A 13,075-nucleotide genomic window follows, 5' to 3' on the forward strand; every position below is an offset into this window, starting at 1 on the left:
CCCATAAGCAAGAACCATTTGATAATTTTCTTGTCTGATACAATTTTCCTATGGTACCAAATCTTTGGACAAGTACATTGTATTATTGCCAAGCCCTGTTAACCTATTATCAAAATCAAAAAACTAGTTTCTGTATAAATAACTGTGGATTTATTTATTTTCATGGGTACCAATTTTTTCGTGGTTTAAGGAAAACTTACATGTTTGTGGATATTTATTTTGGTTGTTTTGCCGAAGTCTGCATACATGCCTATGGGAAACTTGCTATTCGTTGACCATTTAATTTCGTGGTTCACGAAAATTGGTATCCAACGAATAACAATGAATCCACAGTAAAACACATTTTCACACATAAGCTTCCATGTTAAGAAAAAATATGCAAAAATGATAAAAAAAAGTTTCACATTGAAATTACAGATATGATTTTAAAGAATCTTTTAAGTCTATTTACTCTTGCAAATTACAAGATGATATGTGTGAAAACTCTAGAAAAAAAGTAAATGACCTTTTGCCCAATTAAACTATCTTAATTTACCAAGAGTCCATTTTAGAATTTACAATATGTTTAATATTGACAAACCTTAACAGTTCCTTTTCTGGTTCTAAGATCTCCCCATTCTTAAGTTTATTGTTAACTTTCTCCTCTGCCTCCAAGAATATTTTATTTTGCTGACCACCTGTGACCTGTGTAGGGTTTATTCTTCTTGTGGGAGCTTTAGGTTCAGTCTGTAAGGTAGTAAAACTTATCCGACGGCTCTTGGTGATTTCTATATTTTTAGTAGGTCTTGGTGTTCCCATTTCAAAGTTGGGGGATTCTAGCATATTCATTGATGCTCTGCAAGATTAATAGTCAATTAAAACATGTATTCTAATAGCATCAATCATGCTTTATTTTCTTCTTTTTCTAATCAATATAACCAAGTTTTTACACTATTTTGTAAATAATAATGTGTAAGACATCCAACATAGCATATATAAAGAAAGTGAGTATTGTAAATTTTGCAAAGGAATGTCTTTAATCTCAATCACTTTTGTCTGAATTATTTTGGAGAGTTGTATACAAATCTTTTATTTTTAATCTCCCTTTCAATTTTATTTAAGTAGAAGTTGTCTTTTCTATAAATCATACAAGTTTGTAATGTTGAATTTTATTTTTTTAACACAAAATTATACAGTCAATAAATAAAAAAGATTAGATTCATTTGAATGTTACATGTACATTAGATCTAATTATAACTGTTATATATTAATTTACTTATAAACATGAACATGATAAACAGAGAATACTAAATACATGTAAAATATAGCTGATATCATATTTTTTTTTAATAGAAGATGGTTCTAACATGTCTAAGACAAACTACAATGTACCTATCTAAAATTTAGAGAGGGAGACTTAAAAACATGCAATTTTATCAAAATGCTGCAACAAATTAATCCTTCCTCTATTCATTATACTACAAAATATGTCATCAATACTGATTATATACATGTATAGCTACCTGACAGCAAGACCAGGTTCTCCTCCCATAGGAGGAAAATCACTGACACTAGCTAAGCTAAAGACAGGCGCAGGACTCTTCTGATGAAAGTCATTAGGATCTAATGAATGCTTCCGTCTCCCTCCAGACCTTTGTGTTATAGCTGGAGATGGTGAGTTGTCAGTAGATCTATTTTTACTGCTTGATGAATAAGGAGAATTCTTCTTTTTAGTGACTTCTGGTGAAATAAATTCACCCAGACTAAATTTTTGTTTTGATTTATGGGCATCAGTTTGATATTTGGCATTGTGGACATTTTTAGATGAACTGCCACCTAAAGATGACCGTCCTTTTTGTTTGACATCTGAAGAATGTTTGTTGCTTCCAAGATAAGATGGAGAGTCAAATGAAACATTTGGTGAAAAAACAGATGCTGATGAGCTTTTTATATCTTCCAACCCATCCCCAGGACTGGCACCAAACAGTTGTACACGTTTGCCACTTTCAGATTTTGATGACCCATTAAGAGATTTTTTCAGTTTTTGTGCTGATGGTGTCTTGGCAGGAGAATTAGCAGCAGATCTTGATGATTGAAGCAGATGTAACGTCTGATCTCGAAGATAGTTTAGAAAAAAAGGAACAAATTCTTGCTGAAGTTTTCCAAAATCTTGAAGTTGTCCACAAGAACTATCCTGTGAAATAAAAGAATCATACATTTTACATTACACTTTTGTTTTCATTGCATAAATTAACATGATTAGAATGGACTATGATTTCATTTAAAAATATTTTTTCACAACAGAATTTGTGACTTTGAAACTAACACCTGGAATAAACAATAAAAAGTTGCCCAACTTGTAAAAAAAAACAAGTCAACACTACTTCTGTATCTAGAGGACACAACAAGAAACTGTCTTTACACATGTATGATGTACAAAGGTGAAACAAGACATAAGATCAACCTTTTTCACCCAACAATTGCACCAAAAAAGACTGACACCAAAAATATCCAACAAGTCAATTAAAGACAAAAAAGCATACATGTCCCTCATCAGGCCTACTTAAGTATATGCTAGTGCAGTATATGAGACCCATACCAACAAAATAGTACCAAAGATAGGATATGCCGGTTCAAAGAAGAGCAGCAAGGTATGTTTCTAACAGATACCACAACATCTTATAGGTTACATTCACAATACATTGTAGTTTTGAGTTATATGCTTGAGCTTTTTGTATGGTCTTCCCTACAAGAAGGAAACCCAGCGGCTTAATAATGATGTATGAGCTACATGTACACTTAATAATGATGTATACATGAGCTACATTGCACAGAACAATCGGGGGACGTTTTTCCATACATGTACATTGATTTTGGATTTTATAATAAAAATGATGCCCCATAAATATCGAAAACTTGATTAAATTATATGTAATTTAATTAATTTTATTGTTTTATTGTATAATATCAAAGTTTTTCTTAGGCCAGACTTTTTTTATTATCTGTTTAACGAGATCCGCCGACTCCACATTGTCCGATTTCAGAATAAAAATAAAAGTAGTGCTTCCTACTTTTATTTTTATTTTTTCCGCCGACTGTAACGAAATCCTCAAAAAAAAAAAAAAGTACGAGTTCGGGTCTGCGATTATTAATTTATCTCTTGTTGCATGGTCAAACAAAACGGCGACTTCCGGGAAGGGACCGTTTTTTTACATTAAACTTTAAGTCTGATCACTAGAGAGAAGTTCGTGTTCACTCAAATTTGTTAAGGTGATATGAACCTGACAAAATAATAATTAAAGTAACATAAAAAGGGTATGTACTCAAAGGGACAATATCCATTGTCAGAAAAATGAAATAAAATTGGCATGTACATGACACCGTTTCCATGGCAACGACCTCTGAATATACCATATTTGTGTATATTCGTAGAAGAAGGATATAAGGATAAAAATCAACAAAAAAGAGTAAATGCATTTGTTGGAAATTGATTTATTGGTAGTATTCACATGTCAATGGCATCAGCATTCAGTAAATAACAAAAAAATATGAGATTACACAAACTTGTTCAAATAAGATATTCCAGAATTTCCAAATTTAATAAATTTTCACTGATTTTATAACAACCATGGCCCATATATATGACATAAAATATAATTTGCAATAATTAATCTTCTTTTTTTTTGTTATCATCTTAAAGCCTTTACAGTAAGCTAAATTATTACAGAAAAAAAAGTATGGGTACATGATTTCGAAAAAAAGTTACAATAACAGGAAAAATATAACTTTACCATCTCAAATTATGATGAACTTGTCCACCTAATAATGGTGCAGTAGACAGTACATAATAAAAGTATAAAATGATTTTACCTTTAAAATGTGGTTACTTTGCCCTAAAGATAAATTTTGTAAACCTAAAATTTCAAATCAAGCCAAAAGATGGCAGCAAAATTTTGACTGGTTATATAGTGGAAATTTGGAGGGAAAATTTTCCCGTACTTTTCACTATTTTATCTTTTAAAATGTTTTAAGAAAGTTTATGTCCAAGTTATTGGGAATAAAATATTCTATTTTTTATCTTCGTCCAAAGAAATAATTTTAAATCTGAATATTCGAACATTCCCTTATGTGTGTATAATTCTGCTTTACTAGATGTATGATTTATTTTTGCTATTTTCTGAAATCAGAAAAAAAGTATATGTTAGGTAAGAAAGATCCAGCAGGACCTTTCTTGGTATTTGAATGGTATTTGCCCAAGATTTAGATACCCCCCCCCCCCCCCCTTTTCACTATATAAATTAGGAATGAGACAGAGAATATCCCCCTTTTAAAGATATAACATTGGTTATCTTCCATTTACACTTTTGGTCTGCAATCATATTCTTTTATGTACAGCCTAAGTAGTGTACAGTAGAAGTGTAAAGTTTAATGAAACATCCAATTACCCTATGTCAAGCTAAAAATGAACATAAAAAGTACCCTTATTACCCATATGATAGGATAATTTTTTGCCTTTAAGGGGTCATTATTTTAGGACACAGCCCTTACTCAATTACAATTTCTTTTTTCATCTAAATGTTGATAAATCGTAACAAATCTAACATAAGTTTGGTTATCTTCCCTGTACACTTTTGGTCTGCAATCGTAATCTTTTATGTACAGCATAAGTAGGGTACAGTAGATTTGTAAAGTTTTAAAAAAAGTACCCTTATTACCCATATGATAGGATATATTTTTCTGCCTTTAAGTGGTCATTATTTTACGACACCGCCCTTACTCAAGTTGCAATTTCTTTTTACATCTAAATTTTGATATATTGTAAAAAAAAAATCAACTACAAATAAAATCAAGCTTAGTAGTCTATTTTGTCAATAAAACTATATATACATGTGTATTATAGTTCATTCCTCCAAGTCATTCAGATAGATTGATGTTGCCTGAATTATTTTTTTTGACTTTGTAACCCGAGCTTTTGATGGATGTCCACATAATTCTGTAAATAGATTCTCTATTCCTTGTTGTCTGTCTCTTTTATGTGCCAGTTTAAGATGGCTTAGACCTAATCCACTGCTAGCAATTTTCGTAGCCATACAGTTCGTTATAGTTTTGCTATTTGTTAGAGGTCTCAGTGTTGTAAGCAAACCTTTTGTACAGTTTCTGTGTTGATACAACTGCATTACAGATTCATTAGTGCCAGAGAATTTGGATTTCAATACAAGACTAGGTGATATTTTCTCAAATAAGCGACGTAGAGCCACAACATCTTCCATGGAATCATGAGCACTATACAGTTCACCAAATAAAGCGTTATAAATTTTTGGCTGTGAATATGATGGTTGATTTGGTATACACTCTTTGAAAAGAGGAAGTGTGTCAATAAATCCTTTCACTGATGACATAAAGTTATTAAGTAGATCATTTTTTTCAAGTGCATTAATTAATATTGGAACATCAAAAATTTTGGAGTTATGCCCAACAAGTACAGTGTTGTGAATTTCTTTCAGAAAGAGAATAAAAGCTTTTAAGGCATTAGAAATTCCAATACTCTGAACTTCTCTATCCTCATGGTACATTTTCCCATTCTGAAACTTCAAACCAGTCACTTCTGAGGCTTGTGGTAATATAGGTCTAGCTGGTTTTATGTATCTATTGAATTTTGTGTTTTGGCTGTTGACAGCAGACAACTGTATTATGTGAGAATCTCTGCCTGAAATAAAAATAATATAATCTAGAGGTTCAAAGTTACCTGTTAGACAAATTACATTTAGTATTAGTTACCACCTTGTTCAAAATATTGTCATAAGTTCAGAAGCATCAAATGTCAGTAACAGCAACCCAAGTTAGATTGGAAGCTGACCTTCTATCCCTGATGCATCTTTATGCAAGGTTGCTTGATCCTACCAAATATAGTCTAAATGCTGATATATGAACTTGAACATTGAATAAAGCAAAATGTGATGAAGTTTTAAATGTATGTCACAGTGATCTATGTTGATCAGTTGCCCAGCTCTGTTCTTTCAGGCTCCTTCCACATTTTTTACAAGAACTTCTGTTTTGAAAAGTTGGGATGACATTAAATGTATTAGAAGAATCCTTTAAATTTCTATAATTCAAACAATTGTTATCAAATTAAAAGAACAATGCTTTTTTGGTCCTTTATAGCTTGTTCAAATGCTCCATGTTGCAGACTTAGATGTAGAGGTGTCACATTGGCATTCAAACCACATCTACTCATATATAGAAATATAATAACATTACATGTATGTTTCATTGTAACACATTATTCTGATTGGTTAACAATAATGGGCTTTGCTCATTGTTGAAGGCCGTACGGTGACCTATAGTTGTTAATGTTTGTGTCATTTTGGTCTTTTGTGGATAGTTGTCTCATTGGCAATCATACCACATCTTCTTTTTTATACTTCAGACAATTCTTTTACACCCCAGCAAATCTACAAAAAGAGGTATTGAATTCTTAGATACATAAAGCCTTTCATCATAATGAGTAATCCTTACCAAGTCCTGTTGTTTCAACATCAAAGTATGTCATGCAACTGTCATTCAAGGTCTTTGGTTCCAAAGGAAGATATTCTGGAGTAATAACTGGGGCAGGAATAGACTGAATATCATCCGATATTGCTGCATCAAGAGAACATCCTGTTTGATAGGAGACACCTTCTCTGACTTCTGCAGATGCAAGCTTTTGGTGCCTAAATGAAATAAGATTTATTTCAATTATCAAGAAAAATAGTTACCAAATCTTTTTTTTTTACCATTTGGGTCTTTATGCTTTAAATATTCAATATTATTTGTCTTGAAAACTACCATTTAAGTTATAAAAATATGAAATCTAATTTCAATAAAAGCTTTTTACTGATTTAATTGAAACGAAACAGCAAATATATATGGTGTTTCAGTATTAATCTATGAGTTACAAGAGGCTTTTGGAGGTTAATTGCTAGAAGTTGTACTTTTCAAGGGTTATTCCTTTTTGAAAAATAAGGTTATTCAATAGATGTGGTTTTGTAAGGTTATCCCACAATGAAAAATATGTTTTTTCAATGGACATTATATTTTTTTTTATACACAGGTAAATAAATGGGATATATTTTGAAATAAAATATGCATTAATTACATCTTAGCTTTCTTTTCCAGTCGTTTTCTTTTAAATGCTCTTGTAGTTGCCAATGCCCTCTGCTTTGATCGCTGATAATCTCTTAATCTGGCAAGGCGCTGAGTATGGTAACCTGGTGAAAGCCCCAACTTCTTATTAACCTGAAAAATGAAAAATAACAAATAAGACTTCATATTTATATTAACTATTTTTTCTTACGAAAAAACAAAATAATAAGTGCTATTAAGTAAACAGATCTACACTACAAGAGTAATTATTCTTTTGAATGCTGACCTACAAAAACAAGACAGAGGTGTTGTCAACATTATGTGAAGTTTTCAGATAAGTTCTTATCTTTACAATTTATGCTGCTTCTACATACAAAGATATTTGCCTTGGATGTTTATTTGAATTTGATGAGCCACAGTCAAAGTCCCATAACTCTTAAAAAGTTGTTGTAATAAAAAAGGTTGGGAAATATGCAAATCTGCTATGTCTTCAGACAAATGGGTGGCCACAAGGACACCACAAACACTATATACTGCCCCCTTTTCAAGTAGGGGCTCTAACAAATATACTGTGGATTCATTTATTTTCGTGGATATCAATTTATGTGGTTTGCTGAAAACTTGCAAATTTGTGGGTATTTGATTTCATAGTTTTTCCCATCTCTGTATACATAGCCTATTACAAATATGTTCTTCATGAAAAATTTAAATGGTTCACATGTACCCTCGAAACCCACGAAAATTAGTATCCCACAAATAATAATGAATTCAATGTAGTAAAACTTACATTAACTAGGTATCTGTGACCTGTGTTCTTCTGGGCAACACTTGCTGCAACTCTGTAATTCAAATTTCCAGAAGAACTGTAATGAACATGCTTTGGTGCTTTAGCAGAAACCATTCTGTTGAAACTCTCATTAGCTTGAGTACTACCGACAGTTGACAATTTAAGGCTGTTCTTAGCATATCCTTCAAAAACACTTTCCAGAGACTTTTGTAGACCTGAACCCGACAGAGGTTTTCCTTGAGGAAATGATTTAAAAACAGACTTTGGATTGCTGAGAAATTTACACCATCGACTTGAGCAGCATTGATGATCGCCAAAAGGATGTTTCGAAAGTGCATTGAGATCTTTTGCTATTTGTTCTGGATTACCTTCACCTTGTGCTATTATATAGTTAAAACAACTTTGTAAATATTTGATTATTCTAACTGTTAAAACAGGATGATTTTTCTTGAGAGAGTAAAGACTGTTTCCAAGAATCTTCTTTAAGTGATTTCTATCAGATATCTTTTCAATGCTATTACTGATGTTTGCCCGTACTCGTCCTATTGTTGTTGAATCCTCATCTCCAACTAATGCAGCTACTGTACAGCCTTTACTCTGTACATCTTTCACCATTTCTATCACCATATCAGCCTCCATCCCCTTTGAACTACCTTCCCAGTTACGGTAGCATGCATGCTCTCTTGGACTTTCATTTCTGGATTCTGCTCTACTGCAAACTCTGCACTCTTTTGATCTTACGGAGTAGTTTATAATTTTTCCCGTCTCTGGACCAATCATGGAACAATGACCTAGTAATTAAAAACAAGTTCTTAAATCAAACTGTTTATGATATGTATTTATTATGGCAAGCCGTTTTACTATTTATTCTAACTTCAAGATATCTTATGTAATCTGTTTTTTATAAGATATCTGAGATATTTTCTTTACTACATATCAAAACATAAGATATTTAATAAATAATTTTAATCTTATAAATAATATTTATATACATAAGTCAAGGTCAGATGGCACCTGACAGTTGGACATGTTCACCTTAACTTTTTTCTCAATTGGACACTGAACCATGAAAATATGGTCAAAGTCAATAGACATGTGACAGAAGGAAATTTCTTAACATAAGGCAGCTTAATACAAAGTATGAACATACAGGTCTTCAATCTTTTAAAATATAAAGCTTTTAAGAAGAAAGTTAACACCACCGAGAATGCCAGATCACTATCCCTATCTTTAGCTTTCTGCAACAAAAGTCTCAAGCTTGACAAAAATAAGGAAATGAGTAATGATCAGCAATAGCCAATACAACAACTATTCATCATTTCCAAATGGCATATTTGTAAATGTAGTTAATGTTTGTTTAATTGATATTTGACCTTATAACAGTCCATTGACTCAACCTGACTAGAAAGATATAAATATTTGACATGAAAGACCATCATGTTTTTTTTGTTTCTTGGTGTTATCTGTAATATGATGTTATGTCAATGTATATTTTCATTCTTATAACTGATGGTGTTTAGTTATACCTGATTTGCTGTCATATGCTCTACCACTTCCTCTTTTCTGCCATCCTGCATCTACAGCAACCACAAGTGAACCCTTCTTTCTGTAATTTATAAAAGTACTAGTAAATAAACTAAACATAATACAAAATGTAACTGGAGATGTCAAAGATTGTATAAATCAAGAGAATAGTCAATCGTAGTCAGAAATATATTGTCTTTGTGTCCAAACCTATATTAACCATAAGCATTATTGGATCAAATCATTTAGTCAAATGTTAGAAATCTAAATAACTTTAAGTCACATTCCAAATTCTTATAATGAAAACTGAAGGTCTCAGTTACTGAATAATAAAAATAATGTGTTTCTTATTTTTTTTACAGTGCATGAAAAATTTAAATTCAATCAATGCTAACTATATTGTACTGTTATACCACTGCCCAAGGTTAGGGGGGATTATGATCCAACTAACATGATCACCCCCACCCCCCCACACACACACACTATATTATGTATGTATGTGCCTTTCCCAGGTCAGGAGCCGGTAATTCAGTGGTTGTCATTTGTTTATGTGTTACATATTTGTTTTTTGTAGATTTTTTTTAATGTAAAATAAGGCTTTTAGTTTTCTTGTTTGACTGTTTTACATGGTCATTTCAGGCCTTTTTTTAGCTGACTATGAGGTATGGGCTTTGCTCATTGTCAAAGGCTTCACAGTGACCTGTAGTTGTTAATCTCTGTGTTTAATTTGGTCTCTTGTGGAGAGTTGTCTCATTTGCAACCACATCTTCTTTTTTATCATTATAATTTAAATTATAAGTATCCCATTGTTGAATTTGAGTTTAGTTTAATGTTTTCATTTTTATTATTTTTAGGTACATACTGTTCTACAGCTGCCAATTCTTTCTCCAGTGCTTCATTTGTTGATTCCTTGGCTACCTCTTCAACAACATTCCCTACTTCTTTCAGTCTTGCACTAACCAGTTTATAACTAAATGCTGGAATATTTAGCTCTGATAGGAAACTATTAGCTTGTCTTTCTCCAAGTCCAGAGTGAACAAGGGCTGTAATAAAAAAATCAAAGATACAATGATCTAAATAATGATGCAGTAAAATTTTGATGAATATTTGCATACTTTTTGATCTCGCAATGCTGATGTTTTTTTTCAATCATATTTTATAGTTTTAAAATTATACCAACAAAAAAAGTTGATGTCCCACCATTTTATAATTTTTTTCAAGATATTGCTGATATTAATCTAAGAGTATAAGTTATACAAAAGTCTGGCATGAACTGTGCTCCCATAGAGTGCTAACAAGGCCATTTTCCATAAATCTAATATTTTCAAGGGGCATAACTTTTCGACAAAAAGTCAATCATCCAGCATTTCAAAACTAGCTCTATAGTACAAATTTTATAAAAATCTTGCAAGAACTCTATCTGTGAAAATGCTAGCAAGTTTATATGACCTAATAAATATAATGGCTCAGATATAGTAATGTATGACATAAACTTTAAACAACTAAGTGAACCCTGAAAATGTAGGTGATAGTGAAAAAAATTTGCCTGGATGCTGATTGACTATATTTACATGACTGGATAATATTGTGCATACATGTCCATGTACCTGTTGCAAGTTTACTGTTGACATCCCATACTCTGTCATGACGCTTTCCAGTAGGAACACTGTTTACATGCATACAAATGGTATTAAAACACTGTACCTGAAGAAAAAAAAATAGTTGATTTTATAAAGAGACAAATGGTCAAATATCAGTACTTGTATGACAAAAATCTCATCAAAATTAGATGTCATTACTCTCTCTCCATCTTTTCAATGTTACTTTTCAATGACAAAAATGCAGACATAGAAAAAATGGTCAGTAAGTCATGTCATACCGTTATATAAAGTAACATCCTCGGTTTGTTATTAAAACACTTGAAGCATGTCATATTAAAATCCTTCTTTTTTTTTTATTATAATGCTTCTTTAGGTATGAACATGCATATCAAATTATCTTTTCCCATTTCACATTGGAATTTAATTTACACTATACCTAAAGATTTTTGTTAAAACACATATATGTATTCCAATGATGACGATTAATCATTAAAATTCAGGGCTGTTCTTGAATCAAAGATTCAAATTATTTTTGATGGATAGAAAGACAAGCTGAATTCATTCGAAATGTTCAGACATTTTAGATTTTTTGTTTAAATCTGAATTACTTACTTTCAGTAGACATCCAAGACCATATGTCTGTATGTCAATAGTATGTCCAAGCTGTAGGGGCAAACCACATTTAAGACATGCTCTTAGACCAGTGGCAAGGACATCTAGCTCAACAATTCTTCTCCCTTCTCTCCAGTCTTCAGATGACCTAGTCTGTTTTCCTTCACAAGAAACCTCTTCCTCCCTTGTTGCATTTGAGATGTTTGGAACTGCAATTATAAAAAACAATAATAAATGCAGGTGCAATGTTCATGTATACATTTTATATTCATTCATATACATGTATATATAAAGTTTATATACTCTGAGTGATGATACTCCACTAGGATGCATTGCCGTCATTTTTGGAATAATTGTGCATTTATTAACCATCACAGTCACATCATTATTGGTGTCATTAATCGTAAACATAAATGAATAATAAAAGATACAATGACGGAGAGACCCATATAAGTTCAGGAGTTATTATAATACACTAAAACCTATGAAGGTTTAGTTTTGGGGCATGTCAACATTTCACATGCAACTGTTGTCTTAAATTAAAGTCATATGAAATTTAAAAATAAAACATACAATGTTTCATACAAAAGTACATGTACATATTTGAAAGGCTTTTCTGTAAATTTATTAAAATATATGCCCTCCCTCTTTCAATTTGTTTTTGTCAGGTTTTCTTTGTGCACTGTGGCAATAAACATAGAATAAAGAAAATTATTTTAAGTCTGGTTACATGATATATATTACAAATATAAGCTTCGTTTTGTTGTCAAACCCCCAAAAGGAGACTAGTATATATATACATACATTACATATAAACTGTTCAAAAAGTTACAAAATTTCATTGAATTCAAATCAAGAAAGTCAAACCTATAATAAAGACCCACCCATATAAAGCCTTGTTATTGGAAGTAGCTTAGTTTTAATAATCAGAAATTTTTGTTTTTGTTTTTATCATATTTATTAGAATCGGATGATGCACTTTCAATTGTATAAAATTTGAGGTGTGATACATGTTATGTATTTACAGATTTTAATAGAATATATTTATTATTATGATTATTACTAGCTATTTTTATCAATCATGCTCCCCACCCCCAGAAAAATAATTTTAGGCAACATTTCTATTTAAATTCAAAGGGATTTATTTCCTAAACACATATTTTGGTCAGGCAGATGACAAATACAAATATTTTGAATCCAGATTTTCCCCAACAACCTGTGTAAGTATTAAATTTTGATAAAATTATTTGATTGGTAGCATTAAACCCCAACCCCCCCCCCTGAAGTGAAATTATATATTCCGGTAAGTGATGAATAAGTACAATATATCCCGTCTTAAAATGCTGGAGACACGCATAAACGTTGAATAAATGTTCTTATGTAAATTTTAACATTGTACCGAGCAACAATTTTTTTTTTGGATAGGGAAAGGAGGCATGGATTATCTAGA

The 13,075-nt window shown here is 31.5% G+C and overlaps 1 protein-coding gene across 1 annotated transcript in view; it reads right to left on the minus strand.

The window, feature by feature from the left end:
* The window catches only part of LOC134712201 (codanin-1-like), a 41,935-nt gene that overhangs the window by 23,419 nt on the left and 5,441 nt on the right, over positions 1-13,075 (minus strand). Inside the window, exons 2-3 of the mRNA XM_063573518.1 lie at positions 1,503-2,173; positions 581-835 (exon numbers count right to left, since the gene is read on the minus strand). Of these exons, the coding sequence (XP_063429588.1) occupies positions 581-835; positions 1,503-2,173 (926 nt within the window). The remainder of the gene's footprint in view (positions 1-580; positions 836-1,502; positions 2,174-13,075) is intronic.

The sequence above is a fragment of the Mytilus trossulus genome, chromosome 3 (assembly GCF_036588685.1).
Source record: "Mytilus trossulus isolate FHL-02 chromosome 3, PNRI_Mtr1.1.1.hap1, whole genome shotgun sequence".
Taxonomy (NCBI): domain Eukaryota; kingdom Metazoa; phylum Mollusca; class Bivalvia; order Mytilida; family Mytilidae; genus Mytilus; species Mytilus trossulus.